Here is a 21,614-nt window from a genome sequence, read left to right on the forward strand (position 1 = left end):
TTGAATCATACACTTCCTTCAGTGTGTCTAAGAAAGTATTATAAAACTAAATTTTAATGTTTATGGAGCTTCATTTTAGGATATCTTTGCACCAAAGATATAGCACTTATCTATTTTTAGTTCTAAACTTAATGCTCCAAATATGTATGTCAAAAATAGTCATTATAATTCCATATCCTACATAGTTGCCTGCTTCACTAATGCCTCAAAGTTTTTTCACAAGAATGGATTGTTCTTGTCTTTGTGAGATCAACAAATAATTATTGGCTGCATTCTGATAGCTTTGGGGGTGTGTGCTGATTTAATTGAGGATGGATTGTTCATTTTAAGCAGAAAGAGGACCTTTCTGTCTACTCTTACTTTGCTGAACATTGGTACACTAAGTAGCCTGAGAATACAGAGATATTTTTAAATAAAGGGAGTTGGTATGAATCTGTGCATGATAGGAAAAGCCTTTTTGCTTTTCGTTTTCTTGGAGTTTTGTTTGTTTCTGGTAATAGGGATGAGACAATATGGTTATGCACTCTAGGAAGTTTCATGAAAGAAGTTTAAAGAGAAATGAGATTTTGGAACCAAAACCTTGGTTGAGTTAGAAAGCAGAAGACACTTTGAATAGGACGTGCTTTGGTCTGAACTTTTTGTGTCAGTAAAACAACAGAGAGTTGTAGTAATAAACAGTTGTAGCTGTAGTCACAGTAATACGTGTGGGTTGTCATTGTAAAGAATAGTCAAGTGTCGGGAGAGAAGACAGAAAGAATGCTGGCAAACGCTGGTGGTGATGAAAGAGACGTCGTGGAGGCAAATGGAGCACGATGTGGCAGCAGGTGAACCGCTCTCGGTGATCTTGTCACGTGGGGAGCGACCATCGGGAAGGAAGACTGGGGATGCAGAGGCCCGGCAGACATTTGACAAAATGGGTCATTTTGGACAACAGGAAGGAGACTCGTTTAGTGGGACCTACTTTCCAATGTCACTGAGGCACCAGATAAGAGTTTACTTCTACGTAGATATGGTGCTATAAATGTCAGTCTCTACTATGGTGCCTTTTATTTTTTCTTTGGCTTAATTCTGACAACAAAAGAAACACATGTGTCATAAGATTTTACCTTATAATTGAGGTATACAGAGTAAAAAATAAAATTCACCTTGTACCACCATCCAAATTGTACTGTCTCCCCCCAGAGGGATCTATTGTCACCGGTTTGTTGTGTAACCTTTGAAAACAAAAACTCACAAAGCCTGTTTTCTTTTGTCAGCCTGTAGGGATCCAGCGGCTTCCGTGCTGCCCTGGTTCACCACTCACAGAACACTTACCCCTACTTGGCATGCTGGAGACTTATTTCTTAAAAGTGTACATCAGGTCTCTTCTCCCACTTTTTGTTTGTGTGGATTTTTATGTTGTACATAACTCTTTGCTAACTGCTTTAGCAATTCCAAGATAAAGCCAGTCAAAGGTTCTGCCATGTCTGTTGTAGTTCCACTTGTGGAACAGCACATCCCACATGGCTCATACCATTTATTAATTTAGTCAGACTCAGGATTATATTGTTTTTACATTCTCTTCTCTTACTCCTATGTGTTTTCCTGTCCTCTTTTTTATCCCTTATAGTGTACTGGGGAGCATGTGGGTGTTGGATACAGTTATGGATGAAGTTTGGAGAAAGGCACATTGCCAAAGTCATACCCCTGCCTCTGCAGATAGATTTGGATTCAGATAACATTTTTGAGTATTCATGATTCTCTGGGCATCGTGTTTGTTGACACCCATTGTTTATCTTAATCCTCCAACAATTATAGAGTTTGTATTATTTCCATGCTCATTGGGAAACCTGAGACACAGGCTTATCAGCATACGAAAGCCACACAGTTAACAAGTAACAGAGTCAGAGTCGAACTCAATTCTTATGATGACCACATGCCGCCCATGGTGGCAAAGGGTATGGACTCACCTCCTCACTATTCATCAGTGTGACTTTAATTCTTTCTCTGTAATTAAAAGGTGTTTCTCTTCTTGTTTTCCAATTTCTTTTTAAAAAAAAATATGCAATTTCTTTTGCTTCCATTTAGGACTGGGAAAAATGTGAGAAAGGAATTGCTGATTCCCTGGAGAAACTACGAACCTTCAAAAAGAAGCTCTCCCAGCCTCTACCAGATCATCACGAGGAGCTCCATGCAGAGCAGATGCGGTGCAAGGTGAATTACTGGCTGGAGATCACCCCTGTCACCATCTTCTGCCTGGGATAAGCCTGCAGAAGTAAAACCCATCAGTCTCCTCCTGCTATCTTCTTGCAGATGCAAGGTCCCAAGGGATTGAAATAAGGCAGATAGCTCCTGGGTGATACTTGCTTAGCTGATTTATTGCAACTGATGAAAATATAGACTAGTTGATGAATTACCCTGTGGAAGTGAATGAAAATTAAATACAACATAAAAGATATTTAAAAGCTGGGTCAAGAGCAATTAAAGCAATCTTTCTAAAGCATCCACATAGGGATCATTTTAGCCAGTGTCTAGTTTCCAGAAAGAAGCATTGGCAACCTAGAAAATCAGTTGTCTCTGGCTTGTGGAAGAAAGTGCCCTACCCTCCAGACCCTTCTGCCAAGAAAGCAGGAAAAATAGCTAATCTCAGTTGACACAAAGAGTCACCCAGTCCTTATTACTCAGGGCTTTAACTACTTAAAGATTATGATCAACACTTCAAATCATGCTTGGAAGTAAATTGATAGCTGGTGCAGACCACTCCCTGCATGATGAGATCATGCATACCTACATGATTTAGTGGCTGTAAGAGTTATCCCATTCACACCTTCTCAGCCAGTGAAGCGTCAGATCAGCAGTTCTCTGAGGAGCAATATGCCCCTCATATCAAAAGTACTAATGCTTTTCTTTCAAATTACACATGTTCTTATGTTCTACAATTATTTACAAATTATTGCTGTAGTATAATTCTATTAAAATTTTACATATATGTAAGTGACATGAATTTTAATCAGATATTCTCTGCTTCACTTTGACTAAGAAGTCTTAAACCAAGAGATTATTAAGTCTAGAAATCTTAAAAAGTGTGGATGTAAGAATTTTTCCTTCAATATTAAAATTCCAAGATATTGTTTGACACATGAAAAGGCAGTTAGGAAGAAAAAGAAGGTGGTATACTTCACATCTCAAATGGCAAGTGAGTGAAATATTATTTTGGGATGTGACATTCAGAAGTTTGTGAAGATGGTAAAGTAAACAGTTATTTTAAGCCTGCGATTATAAATTTATAAGAAAACTATTAAAGAAAAATTCTGATAAGTAAGAATGGGCATTTATTAGGCTCCTTCTGTGTGCCAGTGACCACATGAGTGTTGTTTCAGTTGGCTTGAACACAAGTCAGGAGGACATTGTGTTATTGCCTTTTTGCAGATGAGAAAACAGAGGCTTCTAGGAACTGAGTATCAGAGTTTTCTAAATTTAAAGGCTATACTTTTCCCACACTGACTCACCTCATGGAGAATGTTCGAACCAGTGGGATCTGGTGTCTGTGTTATTTCTTTTTCAATCTGTTCACCAAATCTGCTGTTTGAATTGAGGACCAGGAATTGGTATAAAAAGAGCAAAATCTTTACATTGGTATAACAATGTAATATCTCCCAAGGTGTAAATAGAAGTGTTGTATTTTTAATTTATTATTTTTAATTTGATCTTTCAGCCAGATACTGTTTCTATGGAATCTCATTTTCATCTCCTCAAATACTGGACAGATACTCTGCTTTTGAGTTTGAAGAGTCAAAGGATGTCTTTCAGTCTAGCTCTCTGCTACTCTTCCCCAAAAGACCCTTAACAGCAAAACAAAGCAATTACTTGGAAAATCAGGCTAAAACCTTGTTTGCCTAAATTGCCTGGAAAGTCAGCCTCAGACAATATTGTTAATTACTTATGCCTTTGAAAACTTGTCTCCTGTGTGAAGAGACAAAAAGAAAGGAAACCAACCATGTGAAATTTTCTATTCATACGCTAAATTAGCTGGAATCTAAAAACAACAGCTGGCAGGGAACAAGAGTTACACAAATTGCAAAATCAACCATCCATCAAAGTATTGCAAAAGCTAATGTCAACTTTTGCAAATATTGTTATAAGATTTTTTTTCCCCTTAAATCATTTCCCAAAAGGACAGGGTACATAATCTTTTTCAGTAACTTAAATAAAGTTCTGATCCTACAGAAAATGTATTCAGTGAATTATTTTTAATTTAGTAATAATAGATCTCCATTGTTACTTTGTAAATATACATCACAGACTATAGCAATTCATAGTGTTTCAAAATGAACAGTAAATTAAATTAATTAAAACATTTCTTTAGTGTCATCGGTAACTTAGGACAAAAAGAAAGTATGGTGTTTATGCATTTATGACATCAGTTTAAAGTTCAATGCAATGCTGAAACATCAGTTAGGAAAAGCCACCAAAGGAAAAAAAAGGATGGTTGAGATGGCAAATAGATGGTAGAAAGATTCCGCCAGCAAATCTGGTATCGAAAGAACTTGGCAATTGGTCAAGTTGTTCAGGAAGAAAATTAAACAGATCCCACATTAGATGATCAGATAGAGAATGGAAATGGAATTTTATCTGGAGGGATTTCAAAATGACGTGAGAAAATCGTTGATAGTAGATGGCCAAAAAACTATTAAAGAAAAATTCTGATAAGTGAGCATTTATTAGGACCATTCTTTGAAGAATTATTTTCACGATTTTTTTTTTTTTAATTAGGAATTAGAAAATGCGGTCGGGAGCTGGACAGATGACTTGGCAGAGCTGACATCGCTGAGGGACTCCCTCTCTGCCTACATCAGTGCGGATGACATGTCCATCCTTAACGAGCGCATAGAGCTCCTGCAGAGGCAGTGGGAAGAGCTGTGTCACCAGGTAAGACACGTGCTCAATGTGGAAGTGACCCTTGTGAGGGAAAACTGGGTCGTGACTCAGTGTCAAATGGCTTGACCCAGGTTTGCACCCACCCAGAGCTCATAGCTCCAACTAAAAAAACAGCCCTGTGGTTATTGCCAGAACATTCCAGATTAAGACAACTAAGTCTGACCGTTGTATCTTTGACATACCTAAACTGGGTTCTCTCCTCTCGGTTCACTGGCTGGTGTGATATTTTTAAGAGGAAGCACAAAGCTGTGGTTGACAGATGTGATTATTTTGCTAGGAAGATACTGGTAGCATCTCCTGTGTTTTAAACACATGAAAAAGTATTGTTTTATTTGCAACTTCAGCTAAGGCTCCAGAGCTAGCTCTATACATGGGACATTTATTGTTACTCTTATCCTAGTTGTTGCTGATGATCAAAGGGTGTATGGCATGGTTAGTCATACTTTATTCATGTTTTAAGTACCTTTAAGTGTGTAATGATTCCAGAGTGGTCCTTGAGTTGGAAATGAAAGGGAAAAGTTGATGGAAAATCAGTAAGAGGACACCCTGGACCAAGAGAGTATCAGATTGCAGGCTTATAAATGAGCAGGCAGCTACCCAAGAGCCTAATGGACCTACCCTCCAAAAGGCAGGGCCCTTGTCCGTCTTTCCACATCTGTAACCTCCATGCCATGCCTGGCACATTATAGGCTGTGACACATATTTGTTCAGTCAAATGGTTCATTTCAGTTATTGTGAATTTGACGAGCTGTAATAGATGTTCCCACCATCAAGTTTACAAAATTGATCTAGACAAACCTATGCAGTTACAAGGAAAACCATGTATAACCAGGTAAATACAATATACAAAAATATATAAAGATATACATGAGCCTAAGGACAATGTGGATTGAAGAGAAGAAAGGAGGTGCTTCTCGGAATGGGCACGTCTTCCAGTGAGGCCTGAGATGGAGCGTGTGGTGCGAGATTGGTGCACAGGGAACAAATGGTTGTGGGGCAAGCTTGCAGCTGTCTACTGAGGGCCGGGCGCAGGCCTTGGTGGGGCAGATGTAGGTGGCAGAGGGCGGAGGAAGGGCCTCTTTGAGTCAATGCCAACTATACTGCTCTGCCCTCTTGTGTCTCCCACCCTCCCACTTCTCTAACTTTAGGGATGCTTTTTATTAAACAGAGTTGAAGAGGCTCAGAGCCTCTTGGTTTATTTGACATCAAGAAGAAACATGTTCTTACAAAAACTTCTCTCTGGATGTTTAAATTAAAACACAGATTTTTCTCATATCATGAACCAAAGAAGAACTTGGTGGATGTGTGACTGGTTTCCTGTGAATCCATTCTTTCAAAAGCAGGACACGTGAGAGTGGGCCTTTATCAGCATGCCAATGATTCACGTCAACATGACCGTAGCTGCTTTCCACAGGGCTCTGTGTTCTCCATGAGCACGAGAAACCCATGTAGAGTTCTTCATAGGGAGAGGTTTTATTCTTTTCTGATTTCTTCAATCCAAAAGGATTACATTTCCATGGTCACTCATCTTATCATATAATGTAAAGATCTTATCATGATTTAAGAGTGGAAGCTATTTGGTGGTGATGGATGATGGGAAATTTTTACAGCATCGTTCATTTACCTTTGTGAGCCTATTCATATATATATATTTTTTTTAATTTTGAGAAAAGTCTAGTATTACTCGCTGTCTTAATGTTTTTTCAACATTAGACTAGATCTGTTTCTCTAGCTGTTGAATGCCTGTGGAGTCTTTAGAGGGGTAACACCTCAGAGTTTGGCCATTTCTTTGCAAACCTACAAGAACATCCCTCCCTAAGACCCCGATCATGCCATGCCCCCTGCCTAAGCTGATGGTTTCTTCCCTCCTGGTTCTAGCCTGCGGTCTTTCATATCTCACAACCCCGTGATGTTGCTATGATATGCTCTGCCCTAGGTATTTTCTTAGCCCTGTGAAGGACCTTTGGCCTTTTGGTCTATGCTGTCCCATGGTGTGGAATTTTACTTTTTGTTTGTTTGTTTTTTTGTTTGTGATCTGATTCCAAAACTTGAGGTACAAAGACCTTTTCTTTGTGTTTCTAGTGCCCACCACAGCTAAGTGTTCATTATGTATTTGTGAGTGTGTGTGTGTGTGTGTGTGTGTGTGTGTGGTTTTGATTTTTGCAGTACTGGGGATGGTTCTTATGAAGCAAGTGCTCTACCAGTGGGCTCCGTTCCCAGTCCTATGTATTCTTAATAATTTTAAAAAGACATCATGATGTCCTTTGTCTGTATGCTTATGCTCCTCCGAGAAAAGAATGACACAATTTTTAATGTTTTGGAGATTAATATTATGGTTATGCAATACTCTTTGATTTGGGAAAACTTGTGTAACAGTGCCATGGAAGTATTATTATTATTATTGCTAATTCTTTATACTTGTATGTGTTGCAAAATTGGCCACAAGACAGATAAACCCAGGCAACAGTCTGTTTGAAAAACGCTTTGGATGTTGCTTTTGCTCAAGGTAAATGCTCTGGAGAGATGAATACCTTGCCTAGACCAAGGTGTAAAGGAGAAGAAGCTGACGGAATACATAGTGTTTCTAGAAACTCAGTGTCCAAGTGTCCTGAGGCCTGAAGCTGAGGCTTGAGGACCTCACATTACTTCAGTGTACTTCAACTTGTTTGCCAGTGAGACTTCAGTCATGGGCTTGGTCAAGTTGCCGGGTGTCAGTCTTAAGAGGGAGGTAGATGAGCTGCTAGTTCTTGAGTGAGTTGTTTCCGGTGAACTTTGGTGGAGTGTGAAACCAGCACAGGAAGTGAGCCTGTGCCTGTCTCATCAGACAAGTCAGAAACTACTTTTGAACTTAGTCTTGTCCCTGCTAAGGAGCAGGTATCGCGTTCCTGTTCTTCCAAAGCAGCTGAAGGAGTCAGGAGTACCTGAGAGCAGATAAGAATGAGGAAGCTGGACTGTGAGTAAACATGGCAGCCCAGGAAAAAAACGCATAAAAGAAATCTGTTTTTAAATAGACTCCCCAGGGGATAGCCGAGCCCGTGTACAGCCATGGGTGATACTTGCTTTTATTTCTGTTTCAGTTTGAAGAACTGCATGTGGTATTCTAGTTGAAATATAAATATATAACGTCACTGCAATTACTCATTTTTTTTTCTTTTCTGCAAAATGTCATCATAAAAATATGTGAAGTAGAAAAGGATATACTTCCTCCTCAGCCCTCTCCTGCTCTGCAGGCAGTCAGTGTGTTTGTGGCCTTAAGAAAATGTAAATGTGTGCTGAGCTGATGCATCATTTGAGGGATTTGACTGAATCCCAGCAAAGAGATGGTGATGTTCACTTATATATGGCCTAGTATTAGATATATAACAACAACAACAACAACAACAAAACACTCCAACCTTCTTATGAATTCACTTGTTTTTTGAAAAGCTTTTGGCCCCAGTCGGCAGCCAGTGCTGATAACCTACCTGTTGCTTCTTACGTTTTAGGTCCACGATAAGCAACAAAGGAGTGCTTTCATGGTGTGTGAATACACACCAGGAGACACTGTAGTCACAAGTGCCTAGGAGGCGTCAAATTAAAGCCCCAGCAATGCCCTGGCTCATGCACACCAGGGGCAGATAGAGGGAAGCAGCAGCGTGGTCATGGCCAACCCTGTCAGGTCTTCAGGATGTGCCTGTCTCTTTCTTCAATTATTCTCGTTTGTGCCCTGCTGCCAGCCTGGTATATCTCTGGCACAGAGAAGACACACGCTTACCATGAGCAATAAACGTGTAATGAATTTGGGGAAGACTTAGGATTGAATTCCAAGTGAAAGGTGTGAGGCTTAGAGATGAGCAACCTCTCCCTGGTCACAAAAGCGATGGAGACTGGGTCTCAGCTGCCTCTGGGTATTTGATCATAATGTTACGTTGCAGCCTGTGACCAGACTCAAGCATGGCTGGTCCTGTTTTACTGACTGTAAACAGGTGCCTCAGAGTGTTCAATGTCACTCTTCTGATCTCTGTCATGGGGATCAGAACACCTACCTTTCCCAGTAATGGAGAACAGATTTTTTCATCACATGATCACCCTCCTGAAGATGTGGGTGAGGTAGTCCCAGCTCACATTCTGGATCATGGCCAACATTTGGGGGCAGCTACTCACAGCAAGACAAATTTATCCTACGGTCGGGGGTTTTGAACCTTTTTTTAGAAAGCAGTTACCTATTATGAAAATGCAGTTTCAACATACAACATCAGCTGAGCCAGAAGGTTAACTATGACCAGGGTCCTGATGCTGGTGCTGTGTGAGTGAAAGGGAGAGGTCAGAGCCTCTGGAGAATCAGACTTAACATCCCAGCAGATCAGGCACTCAGGAGTGTGCCCCCCAGCACTGTCCTGGGCAGGCTTAGAGTAGGTGACACTTGCCTAAAAATTTTAACATTTTTAACCTGTGTTTTCTTAGCTTTTTTACTCCTCAGTCCCCACCCCAAGTCAGCTCATTGCCCTTTAGCTCTTCTGTATTATTCTACCTCAAAAAACCAAATGGTCAACTAATTTATTTATCAGAAATCCTTGATGGGTTCATTGGTGACACCCAACCCAGAGAAATGTTTATTTTAAAAGGCCACAATTAACTCCAAAGAGTGAATTTCTAATGTTAAAAGTGGGTTATAAACTCACTATCTAGGCAGCTCACGGGCCTAACGTGGGCCCTGGGAAAGGGGTCCTGGGTTCATGGTGTAACTCCCAACTCTTTTCTCAGATGTAGAATCACAGACATTTGGGTTGTATGGGAGCTAAATTATCTGCCTCTTCAGTAACAGAACCAATCACAGGCAGAATAGATACCTAGGAAGCATATGGCACCTTCAAAATAGATATTATTTTCATCTTAGAAAGAAAATTCCTTCAGTATATTTATAATTTATCAAAATATACTCTTCTGTCATGTATATCTATAAAACAACAAATAAAAATAATACATGAGAAAGGAGATTCCTTTAAAGCTTATAAAAAGTAACTGATTTGATAACTAAAGAAATGTACTTATTAAAAACCACATTTTAACAATTTTAGAGTCTAAGGTATATATCCTAGGTGTTTAGCATAAAATTATTTAAATTTCTATTTATTTGAAATTTTCATAGTGAAATGTTGAGAAGAAAGAGAAAATCAATAGTTATGTATTTAATGCAATGGAATCAATAATGGAATGGCTAGTATTACCAACAGGTTCTCAAACCTTACCACCCAAATCATATTTGGTTTTGCTGATGTATAGTCTAGCTCCACTAGAAACATGCCTTAGTAACTCAACCCACGTTATGAAAACAAAACTAGTATAAAGTGAGAGAATTTTAGGATTCTAGAATTATTCTACATCTAGAAATAAAAACATAGTGTTCAAAGAACTCTTCAAACTCAATAATAGACAACTCCATTTTAAAATGGGCAAAGGAATTGACAAGATAGTTCTGCAGAGAAGATATACAAGTGGCCAGCATGTGAGAAAGCTCTCAACTTCATTATCATTAGGGAAGTGCACATCCAAACCACAGGAGGTAGTGCCTCACACCTGCTGGCCTGGCTATAATCAAAAGATAGATAATAACGGGCTCTGATGGGAGAGAGATAAAGCGAACCCTTACTGCTGTGGGAATGTGAAGCAGTGCAGCCACCTTGGAAATCAATCTCTGCTGTTACCACATGACGCAGCAATTGTATTCCTTGGGACGTACCCAAGGGAAATGAAAATGTGTCCCCACGAAGGTTTGCGCTTGAAGGCTCATAACAGCGTCATCCATAGTAGACTGTGGGTGGAATCAACCCAAATGTCATGAAGCGATGAATAGATGAAAAAAATGTGTTATATCCATGCAATGGAATTTCTCTAGCAATAAAAAGGAATGAGGTATTGATAGTGCAGAGCATGGACAAAGCTTTAAAATACAAGAAGCCAGCCATAAATATTCATTTACTGTATGATTCTATTTGAAAGAAATGTTCCTAATAGACAAATCCCAAAGGCATAAAGTAGGTTAGAGTTGAGAGGTAGGTGGGAAGTCAAAGGGGAGTGACTTTGATGGCTACAGGGGTTTTGGGGGGCCGTGAATTGATTGGGGATGATGCTTGTACAACTCTGTTAATAAAACCCACCAAGTGTATACTTGAAGCAGATGAATCGCGTGGTATGTGAATTCCATCTCAGTAAACTGTTATGCTGAGGGGAAAAAAAGGAAAAGAAACAAAAATATTCAAAAGAGTAGAGAAATACAGGAACTTGCCCAAAGCGAAGTTGCCAAGGTGACACTGAACAGAGTCACCTCTTCCTCTCCAGGCTGCCTCCCAGGCCCCCTTAGCTCCTCTCTCTGGATACCAGAGACTCAGTTCATTCTTCCACCTTTCCTTTTCCCCCTTATTTCCTTATTTTTACTTTTTCCTTTCTGTTTTCTTCCTTCTTTCTCCCTTCTTTTTCCTTCCCTTCTTTCCCTCTTCCTTTCAGTCCCTTCTGTTTTAGTACTTTATATCCACGGGGGTCCTGTGTCAGATCTAAGCTGAACGACTGTGCAGAGTTGACTCTTTAACAGGCCGACGTGCGTGGCAACCTTTAGAAGAGAAACCCTGGTTCAGGGTCCCCCATCTGTGATGAACAGCCAATCCCAAGCTGGTATTTCAGCAACAGGGGCCTCAGGGGTGCACGGGTGCGCTGGGGCCCAGGCGCCTAGCTGACTGCTGCTGCTGGGGCTGTGACTTCCCCTCTCCTTATCCATCCATGTTCTGTTTTAAACTTCCCAGGTCTCCGTGAGGCGGCAGCAGGTAAATGAAAGACTGAATGAATGGGCGGTCTTCAGCGAAAAGAACAAGGAGCTCTGCGAGTGGCTGACGCAGATGGAGAGCAAGGTGTCTCAGAACGGAGACATCCTCATCGAGGAGATGATAGAGAAGCTCAAGAAGGTGAGGAGCAGGGCCGCCTGCTGTGCTCCCGTCCTTGCTAATGCTCAGGTGTTTCCAGCCAGCGCAGAAGATGGCCTTGCTCAGAGGCTCCCAGGAGACTCTGTTTTAAGCAGACCTGCGTGGAAAGACCCGCGTCACAGCTGAGATATGCAGAACATGTTGAGTCTGTGATGACACAGATGGTCTGCTATGTGTCAGTTTTAGTTTTATCTCACTCTGGTTTTCTGTCTTGGATTTTAATGATACAAAAATCACTAGATTGGAACAAAAAGAAAAAATTCTTCGGGTAAATTAAACTGAAATTATCCCTATAAAATCAGACCTACAGATCAAGAGGAATGAAGACTTTCCTAAGAATTTTGGCTTCCTGTTATTTTCAGGTTATTTATGTGTCATTATTTTCTATGTTAATTTTGTTCCAGAGTATTCCTCATGTCTACTGAAAAGTAGGGTTGATCAAATTGGCCAACGTTTGAAAATGTTTTTTGATGATTTCAGTATTGCTTCTACATTGTTTTTGAACAAATAATCATGTCGGTATTATTTGAGTTCATGTTTCTCTTTAGCACACATCGCCACTGATGTATGAGGTATTTTTTCATATTTACCTGTTCCTGATCTGTCTAGGATACAGGCCCCACTGAACTGTTAGCCTCACTAGAACATGGACTTTGTTTTGTTCATTGCTTTCTCCTCAGCTCCCAGAGTTGTGTCAGCCTTATAAGCACTTAATTCATATGTATTGAATGAACAAATTATGACTTCATTCATTTGGTAAAGAAATATAAATGGTTATTAAAAAAATTTATCTCTATGCATTCATGTGCATAGAAAAAAAGTAGGTCCAGAGCCAACATGCAATATTAATAACTTCAGAAGTTTTGATATAACACTGCAAATTCTGACTAAACATTTGTTTATTTGGTATTACAAAGCTTTGATACATGCGTTGAGATGATACAGATTTCATTTTAATATCTACTAAGAATGGCACTTTGCTAGTTGCTGGGTATCAGACATGATTAAATGCCTTAGCTATTATAGTGAAATTTGCTAAAGAATAGGTTTTGGTTAAGTGTGTCTATATTCTCACTGTTTTTGAGAATGGAACTCATAATGCATATTTTGGAAATGCGGGGGAAAAAAACTCTCCTGAACAAAATACAACCATAATTACAATTTAGAGAAACTTTAGCTTTTCATATAGATAATTTTTGTTATATTATTTGGCACAATATTAGAAATACTTGTTAAAATATTAACTATCCTAGTTTGTATATAAAATAAGTCATGGGTCTCTTTTGTAAAGGAAAGAATTACTAAGAAAGACTTGATAATTTGACAACATAGAAAAGAGTGGTAAATAAATTGAGCCAAAAATATTGCTGTCCACTGGCATTGACATTCACAAATAGTTCAATTTAAAAGAAAATCCAAGAGGATTGTTTTATTACAAATACTTTTTTAAAGCTTGTAGTAATTCCTTTGAAAGAAACATTTCTCAATAAAATCATCTCAAATTGGCTCAAATTGGTGCTGAAATATTAAAACAATTAGGAAGTGCATCCAGTGTTTTGGACTTTGAATCCCATTGTGTGGAATAACACAAAAAAGCCAGTAAGCGGGGCACTGGGCATGAGGAGGGCATTCAGCCCTGGAATGGAATAAAATTTCCTTGGCCCTCCCATGACCTGGGAGGTAAATGGCTTGCTATCACACCTGCTTTAGAGCAGAGAAGGTTAAAATATCCTTGCTCATGTGAAACATGTCTTCATTTATTTTTTGCTAAGGTACTACTTACCTCATAAAAGAAAACTGAAAAAGTTTATTCTAAAGTTTGGACCCTGTCACTGTGGCGAGAGAATATGAGGGTTACTGGGAGTTGGGGAAGGGTTTCATTATCAGTTAAGTCATACCTTTTAGTGCCTATCTCTTGCAAGCAGACCACATAAAACCTGTTCTCTTTAACCAAAACAATCTTTAAGAGAAGCTGGGGCAGAAACTGGATGAATCAAGAAGTCTTCAGACACGTTGACTTGCTAAAATTAATGATTATTATTCTTAAGAGTTTGTCATAGATTTATGTGTTACAAAATATTGGCCTTATGTAGAGATTGCCTCATTAAAATGAAGGAATGCTTAAAATATTCTGCACAAATAACATGATTGACATACGAATGTACACACACAATTACCTATACATGTGCACGTGTGTGTGTGTATGTATGTGTGCGTATACCTTATAAACCTCTTGCCAAATCTTTGTATGAGGATTGATTCTAAATGTAACATGAGGTTAGGGATTAGAGCAAGAAGGTATGATTTCACAGTGTTAAATCTTCCAAATTTTGTTGTTTTGTAGCTATGTTTTTACGTTCATTGTTTTTAATGCCCTTTTGAAGTGAACAGAAAGCACTTCCCCGTTCCATACAACACCTGTATAAAAATTTAATCTAGACTAAATACATACATGGCGAAAATAATAGGGACTACTAATTCTTGTGCACAGATGTTCACATGGTATTCCTCGTGCCCACACTATTTCTCAGCAGTAGAAAACTGTAATTATCATGTTTCCAGAAGAACTGGATGAATGCATTAAGCATATACTTTCTGACCTCTGTGATTGCTGTTTATTATGCAGGATTACCAAGAGGAAATTGCTGTTGCCCAAGAGAACAAGATACAACTCCAGCAAATGGGAGAGCGACTTGCTAAAGCCAGCCAGGAAAGCAAAGCCTCGGAGATCGAATACAAGCTCGGAAAGGTCAACGACCGATGGCAGCATCTCCTGGATCTCATTGCAGCCAGGTAAAGAGGACCTGATTCAGTAGCACATGTGTCTGCAGATTTTTAAAGTCTTTTCTTTCAGACAAGATAAACCAATAAATCACTCTCTCTCTCTTCCGATGTTATCCTACCTACCATTTTGACGTTCATGCTGTTCTCATAAATGGCACTTCCATTAACTTTAAAATTCTCCTTATTTCACAAGTCTAGTGCTGTTTGCATGCAGCTAAGAAGGAGAGAGTCATAGCCAAACAGTGACCATTCCTAAGAAAAGATCTTTATTTCAGAGGCATCATAGGTAGCCAACATCCTAGGGGGAAGAAAGAGAAATCAATGATCAGTATTTGCAGAGGGTATTTTTGTTTAAAGTATCAACAAAAAAGTTACCGCAGTCCTATTATATTTTTGGTCAGCAGGATGTGGGAATAAAGCTGTTTATTGCTATTTTGGCTTAGTTGCAAAACTAAGCTGCTTCATTGTTTGTAGTTTTGTGCTTAACTTTAATGATAACTCTGCGCATTATGTCTGAGAGGCAGATTATGTTCTGTTTCCATTGGGGAAGGTCAGTATGAAGAAAAGGGATAATAGTCAAAAAGAAAAACATGTGAGGGTCTTTACCAGCAGTATCAATTCTGATCTGATTAACTGATGCAGTGTTGTTTGGTATTAAAAGAGGTAATGACTAGAGGCTTCATTTTAGGTGAACTTGGCTTCATGTGGGAATGGAAGTTCCACGAGGCCAGGCAGTTTAATCCATTTTACTCACTGTCTATCACCAGCACCAGGAATACTGCCTGGGACTGGGGATGCAGCCCAGTGGAAGAACCCTTGCCTGGCATGTGCGAGCCCTGGATTCTGTCCCCAGCACTGCACAAAAAGAAAGGAAAGGAAAAGAAGGGAAAGGAGAAGGAATGTGACTGAACATAATGTGGGCTCAATAAATATCTCAGTGAATCAATTTTTGTATATTTGAGCAGGTAGGAGGGTTTGGGGACCACCCCACGATGTGCTTTTTAAAATCTGAATTCCTTTCCTCAACCTTGCTGCATACACATAAGGCCCCACAATTCTGTGTGCTGATTGTGAAAACATTTAGTACGTATTTTTTCTATAAGGAAGACATCAAAGAGGGTCTAACTCAAGAAGTTCAGATTATTATGTATTTTAGAGGTAATGAAACAAAAGAGCAACAAGTGCTTATCAAATTTTAAAATTTTAACAATAGCACATTTATTAGGGCACTAAAGATAAGCCAATAAATCTTTCTCTTCTGATGTTATCCTACCATTTTGACGTTCATGTTGTTCTCATAAATGGCACTTCCATTAACTTTAAAATTCTCCTTGGTTTGTGCCAAGAACCATGCTGCAGGCTTCCTATGCATCTTCTCGTGTGTCATTCACAGTACCCTTTGAGGTGGGCATCATCATGATACCCATTTTACAGAGGTGGAGGCTAAGGCTTAGCCTGGCCCTGGTCATGCTTGCATTGCATGGCAGAGCCCATGCTACCTGACTCCAGGGCCCTCCAGTGCTATGGGGAGCAATGCTCTGCTGCCTGGCCAGTTTGTGACTTCCTTTTCCCGGTTAGAGAGACAAGGCAGTTCAGTGCAGGTGAAGTTCTGGTAATCATCCCCACCATCTCATTTCCCAAGCTTTTGAAAACCACTTGCAATGGAGGCCCGTTAGACTCGGGGGGGGGGGGCAGGGATAGAGGCCTCTTTCCTCAGGAGGTCATGGTGGGAAAAGTAAACCTTGTGCTCAGAGCCTGCTGTGCCTAGAGGCTGAGTGCCGCATCTCAGCTGAAGCTATTCTGCGGTGCAGACACCCAGAGGGTCAGGATCCTGGTGCTACATGTAGCCTCACATCTCGGTCACTATACAGATAACAAACTCTTAATTTAGAAAGAGAAATTGGAGCCTGATTTGCTATAAATAACCCTTCTTAGGGAGATATACTTGGTAAACTCTCCCTGGCTCCCCAGGTTTCCTGTCAGATTCTGACTCTTGCGTGTCCACCTAACCCAGTTAAACTAGTTAAATTTCCCTCATAATTTTCGGTGGCCACTTGGTGTGGAGATGGGGAGGTACTGTGTCATTTGTCACCATAATGTGGTTGCCAGCAGCTGCTTAGCGTATGCCTAGGCCAGCAATCAGCCAGCATCACACAAGAGTGCTCTGCTTTCTCCCCAGTCACGCCTGCTTGTGACATTTTTGTGTAGCTTTTCAGGTGAGAATTTTCTAGATGTCATTTAGTTTACTTTGTGAATGACGATTGATAAACTTGACTGGATGATCTATTCATAAGGTACACGTGCTTTGTACATAGTCACTGAGATGCCTGTGTGTATTTTCACTTGTATAGTCTCATGATACTCAGATACAATTCCTGTGGGAGAATTTTGTGGATATATTGCCCATATCTAGTTGTTTCCTTCAAAATTGGACCAGATGATGAGCCGATCCTTACTTTTCCCTGGAGTTTCATGCCACATGGGATTCACTGTCTCCTTTTGGCTTCTCCCCAAAGACACCCGGCCATGGCCCCTGCTTTCCTTTCCGCTCCCTGGTTCACTGGTACAGAGACTGTGAACATCTCCCACACCTGTCTCCAACTGGGAACAGCCAACGGAAATTCTCAGTTCTGTGAATTAGTCCCAATCGGGGATTCTTCCAACTATTTTCCACACTGATTCATGAGAGCAAAATATGACCTGGTGTGTGACTTCTGATATTTTTTTACATTTCTTATATATTAAATGCAGGCAATATGGAAACTCTCAAAATTCACAAAAGGAAAAAAGTCACCCAGAAATCCCACCATGCAAATGAATAGATGCCTTTTAAATCATCTTTTGAAATGAACATGTTGATTTTGTCACCTTACATCCGTATGTAGAGGGGAGGCTAATATTTCCTCATTATATTTCCAGGCCAGTGGTCGAGGTGCAGGATAGCTCTTTCCCACAGACTCTCTTCCCTCCCACCTTCCCTGACCACCCCTCAGACTCCTACTTACACTGCTGAGCTGTGGAGTGAACTGAAGGAAAAGAGAAGTTGCCCCGTGTGGGCAACTGGCACAGTTGGCTGTAGCTGTGGAGGTTGGGTCTGTCCTTCGGCATGTATGCGTTTCTTTTCCACGTGACCCTCCAGCCTGACACAGCCCGCAAGCAAAGTGACTGTCCTCCCAGAAGGAGGCAGGGAGTCTGTAGCCGCATTATTTTTGCTCTCTTTCTTCAGACCTGTAGCCTCCTCCTCCTTGGGGGATTACGCTGAGCTGCTTCCCCTTCTTACTCCCGTGGCCTACATTCCAGGAGATCAGGCCTGGCACATGTTAATGAATGTGGGTTTTATTTAGAAACATGACCACTTGTCACTGCCCAGTGTCATGTTATCAGGCAGACACTACCACCATTTGTCCGGCGTGTGCATTTTCATACTTCTGTACACAGAGAGGGGCAAGCTTTCAGCCCCACGCAGGATTTAGCCACTTGCTCTGCAGAGCCTCACTTTGGCTTGTGGAAACTTCATGGTGGTGGCAGAGGACTTGCGTGCCCCGAAGATGGCAGAGGACGGCTGTGTGGACGCGGATCTCCCAGACTGTAACTGCGATGTCACCAGGCAGGCATCTCCTTGAGTTTCTTCCATTGTGCATAGCTCTCGTGTTACGTGGGTTTATAGGATAGATGCTGGAGCTTTAATTCAGAATTGCTTTTGCCAACCTGACATGAAGGTGGTAGGTGTCAGGAGACTGTAGGCTGCGGATGCCATGGAGTTATGTGTTGGCTTGTTTTCTTGTTCCTCTGCTGGACATGTGCGGCTGGATGAAAAGGTTAATGGACTTCATTATGACTTGGCATTCCAGCCGTCCCTGGACTGGGTGCGTCACACGAGGAGTGTGGCTACAGTAGAGAGGGCGAGACCCAGGAAAGAGATTTAGAAAAAGACCCAGTTAGTCCCTCATCTGCTATTTAAAAGATGGGTGTTTGATGAGACTGAAATTTCGCCTTCACCAGCTTTGTAGTTCCTAGCTTTGTAGCAGAGCTTTCTTTTTAATAAATAAAAAATCAGAGTTTTATCTATTAAATAAACAAAGTTGCTTTTGTGTTTGTCAGGCAATTTTGGCTACTCACTAATATAAGCCTTATAAAATATCCAAATTCACATCTGAAGGAGTACTGAGTGCACTGTTTAATACTTAGTTCTTGATTCTTTTTCAGTTAGAGTAACAATAGGACAGATATTTTTGTTTTATTGTTTAAAAATGTTTTTCTTTTCTCTTGTCATCCCCTAAGTCAATTTCTATGGATTCACAGGATTTACAGGGGCACTTTTGGTTCTATTACCTTTAGAATTTGGAATTTGTCTTGTTTGATGTTACAGACATATTAGGTTAGTTTGAAAGAAAGTTGTGCTACATATTAGATATATAAATAAGTATGTATAAATGTGTGTGTGTGTGTGTGTGTGTGTGTGTGTGTGTGTGCATGTGTGTGTGATCATGGGACAGTGTTCATATGATGAACAATTGATTTTAATAGCAGAATCCCTCTCAAGAAAGGTCAAGTGCCTGAGACGCACACTGGACTATGAGAGGAGACTGCTAAGCTACAGGAACTTACAGATCTGTCAGGCTTGCTAAACTCGCCCAGACTTGTGACACATGCAGGCATCTATTTTGAATTACAGTCCTGGATGCTACCAAAAGGAATGTTGCTCAAACTTCTTACAATGAAGGATAAATAAAAATATTGTGACACTGTAGCCAAGGATTTCCTTTAAAGAAATAATGGAAAAAGCATGAGACCTTTCTCCTATTACAGAATGAACCCTGCCCTGCAAATATCAAGTTTACTAAGTCATGCAAAATATATGGGGGTCTTAACCACCCAGGTCCTCCTGCTCACATCCAACCCCTAACACACACAATGTGTTCTGGTATTTGTAGTAAAATACACATCTCAAAAAATGATCAAGGAGGACCACTTAAGTGTTCAACCCCATTGACTTCACTAAATTTACACCCTAGTATGAAAGAGGAACTTGTCCCTAATGGACTATATGAACAAGCATTTCATTTCCGTGTCACGATGCCCTTGACATATTGTTGACTAACCACTCTGCCTTGGAATTCATTCAACATTATACAAGATTAACAATCCTGTGATTTACTTTGCCAGTATAGACAGCTGAATGGAATAGTATTTACTCATATCCCTTTGTGTTTTGGATCTTTTGATCATATTTGTGAGTCTTGAACCAAGAAAATGAATGAATTTTACATTTTGACAAATAGACCATTTACATAAGTTGTACTTAGAGGAAACAAGTATATACTTAATAGCAAAGATTTTTTTAAAAATGTCAACTGAATAAAAATATTTCACTTAGAATACTCATTGATGGTTAGCAGGTATTTAAATCGCATCCAACTTTCTGCAAAACACAGAGCATAGCCACAGCAGGGAGAAGGAAAATTCAAATGTGGGAATTCAGTTTCACCTTTCCAAAGAGGTTGCCATGGAGGAGACTCAACTGGTGCATAAATAATCCCAGGGAGTTAAAATAAGGGTAGGGAGGAAACTAGCACTCTGGCTTCTAGAAAACCCTGTTCTTAATTCATAGTCAGCATCAAGACCTTATCGTATCTGAAGATAGGAAGCTGGTCAAACAGGAGATTATGGGGAGGACATTCCTCCAGGGGTAACATCAGGACAGACATCTCCATGTTATGTGCTAGTCCTGTCCCAGCAGAACCATTGATAGCAGACTATCCTTTCAGTCTGGAGCACGGTGGCCAGGGCCAGGTTAAAGTCCTTGTTCATGCCACAACCATTAGCAGAATGCACTCGCTTACATTTGCACCCCGTAGCTTTCTAAAACTGTCAATCATTGACTACTACCCAACTGAATTTTGTCTTATGTATGAGAGAAATGAGCATGGATTATATTAAAAGTTCTTGGGCGTATCATTCAAGGATGATGCCATGAAGCACCCAAGGGGGTTGTGTACTTATAAAGCTAATTAGAATTCTTATCTTGAGTGAAATTAATTTGGGAATTCTTATCTTGAATGAAATTATGAGGCATGTTAAACATGGCTATGCATCTTAATTCCTAGCAATAAAATATATTGTGGAATATGAACATGGTTTTTTAAAAATGCACATTTTCCCCAAGCAATCTATAATAATATACAGAAGAATGCTTTTACAAATGAGACATATAGGTATTCACATATAGTATTACTATTAATTATAATTAATCAAATATAGATGTTATTACTGTTATTAATAGCACACCATAATGAAAATCCTTTAAAAGCATTTGAATGACAGTCTTAGAGGAAAATGAGGAGAAAAAGTGAATATGTCATTATATGGTTACATTTTCATTTGAGAGAGAAAGTAATTTATTGAAACTGTAATAGAAGTGAACATATCAATTATTAGGAACTAAAACTGCAATGTAAAAATACTTTCATTAGGAGACTTTTTCTTTAGGGCGGTGGTTCTTGGCAGAGAAGCATATCAGAATCATCTGGGTGGAGCAAGAGCACTGAGAGTTGGTGCGTAGGGACTGAAAGCACCCTCGGGTGGTAGTGTAGCCCAGCTTGAGCAGGAAGTACCTCATGGTGCCAAGTGGAAGTTGTCAATCTCTGAAAATATTCTGTTGCAGATTCCTGCCTTTAAATATGCCATATCCCTACAATCTTAAAAAATCACACAATTCTTGACATTTTTTTTTCAAAAAGCTACCTCTTCAGTTGAACCAAGTTGACATCCGAGGACATTGAAATATTTTGCTTATCTGCTGTTCACCTCTACTATGAGCAGTGCCGATGAGGTAACCACATTTCCTGAACTGAAGAGAGGACTCATGGTCTAAGGGTATAAGGGAATTTTAAATAGGTTGGACCAGAAGTCTTTGATCATATGCTTATTATCACCATGCTCCTTTTTGGAGCAATTTGT

The 21,614-nt window shown here is 40.0% G+C and overlaps 1 protein-coding gene and 1 long non-coding RNA gene across 15 annotated transcripts in view; one reads left to right on the top strand and one right to left on the bottom strand.

Moving 5' to 3' along the window:
• The window catches only part of Syne1 (spectrin repeat containing nuclear envelope protein 1), a 443,098-nt gene that overhangs the window by 381,598 nt on the left and 39,886 nt on the right, over positions 1 to 21,614 (top strand). For all 14 annotated transcript variants that reach the window (XM_047557257.1, XM_047557256.1, XM_047557258.1 and 11 more), the window contains 4 exons: positions 2,068 to 2,193; positions 4,753 to 4,908; positions 11,694 to 11,852; positions 14,497 to 14,663. In XM_047557257.1, the coding sequence (XP_047413213.1) occupies positions 2,068 to 2,193; positions 4,753 to 4,908; positions 11,694 to 11,852; positions 14,497 to 14,663 (608 nt within the window). The remainder of the gene's footprint in view (positions 1 to 2,067; positions 2,194 to 4,752; positions 4,909 to 11,693; positions 11,853 to 14,496; positions 14,664 to 21,614) is intronic.
• Positions 14,898 to 18,052, bottom strand: LOC124988080 (uncharacterized). Its single transcript, XR_007109355.1, has 2 exons — positions 17,660 to 18,052; positions 14,898 to 14,952 (listed from the first exon to the last, which is right to left on the bottom strand). It is a non-coding gene; the product is annotated as an uncharacterized LOC124988080 (long non-coding RNA).

This window comes from Sciurus carolinensis, chromosome 7 (genome assembly GCF_902686445.1).
Source record: "Sciurus carolinensis chromosome 7, mSciCar1.2, whole genome shotgun sequence".
In the NCBI taxonomy this organism is placed as follows: Eukaryota; Metazoa; Chordata; class Mammalia; order Rodentia; family Sciuridae; genus Sciurus; species Sciurus carolinensis.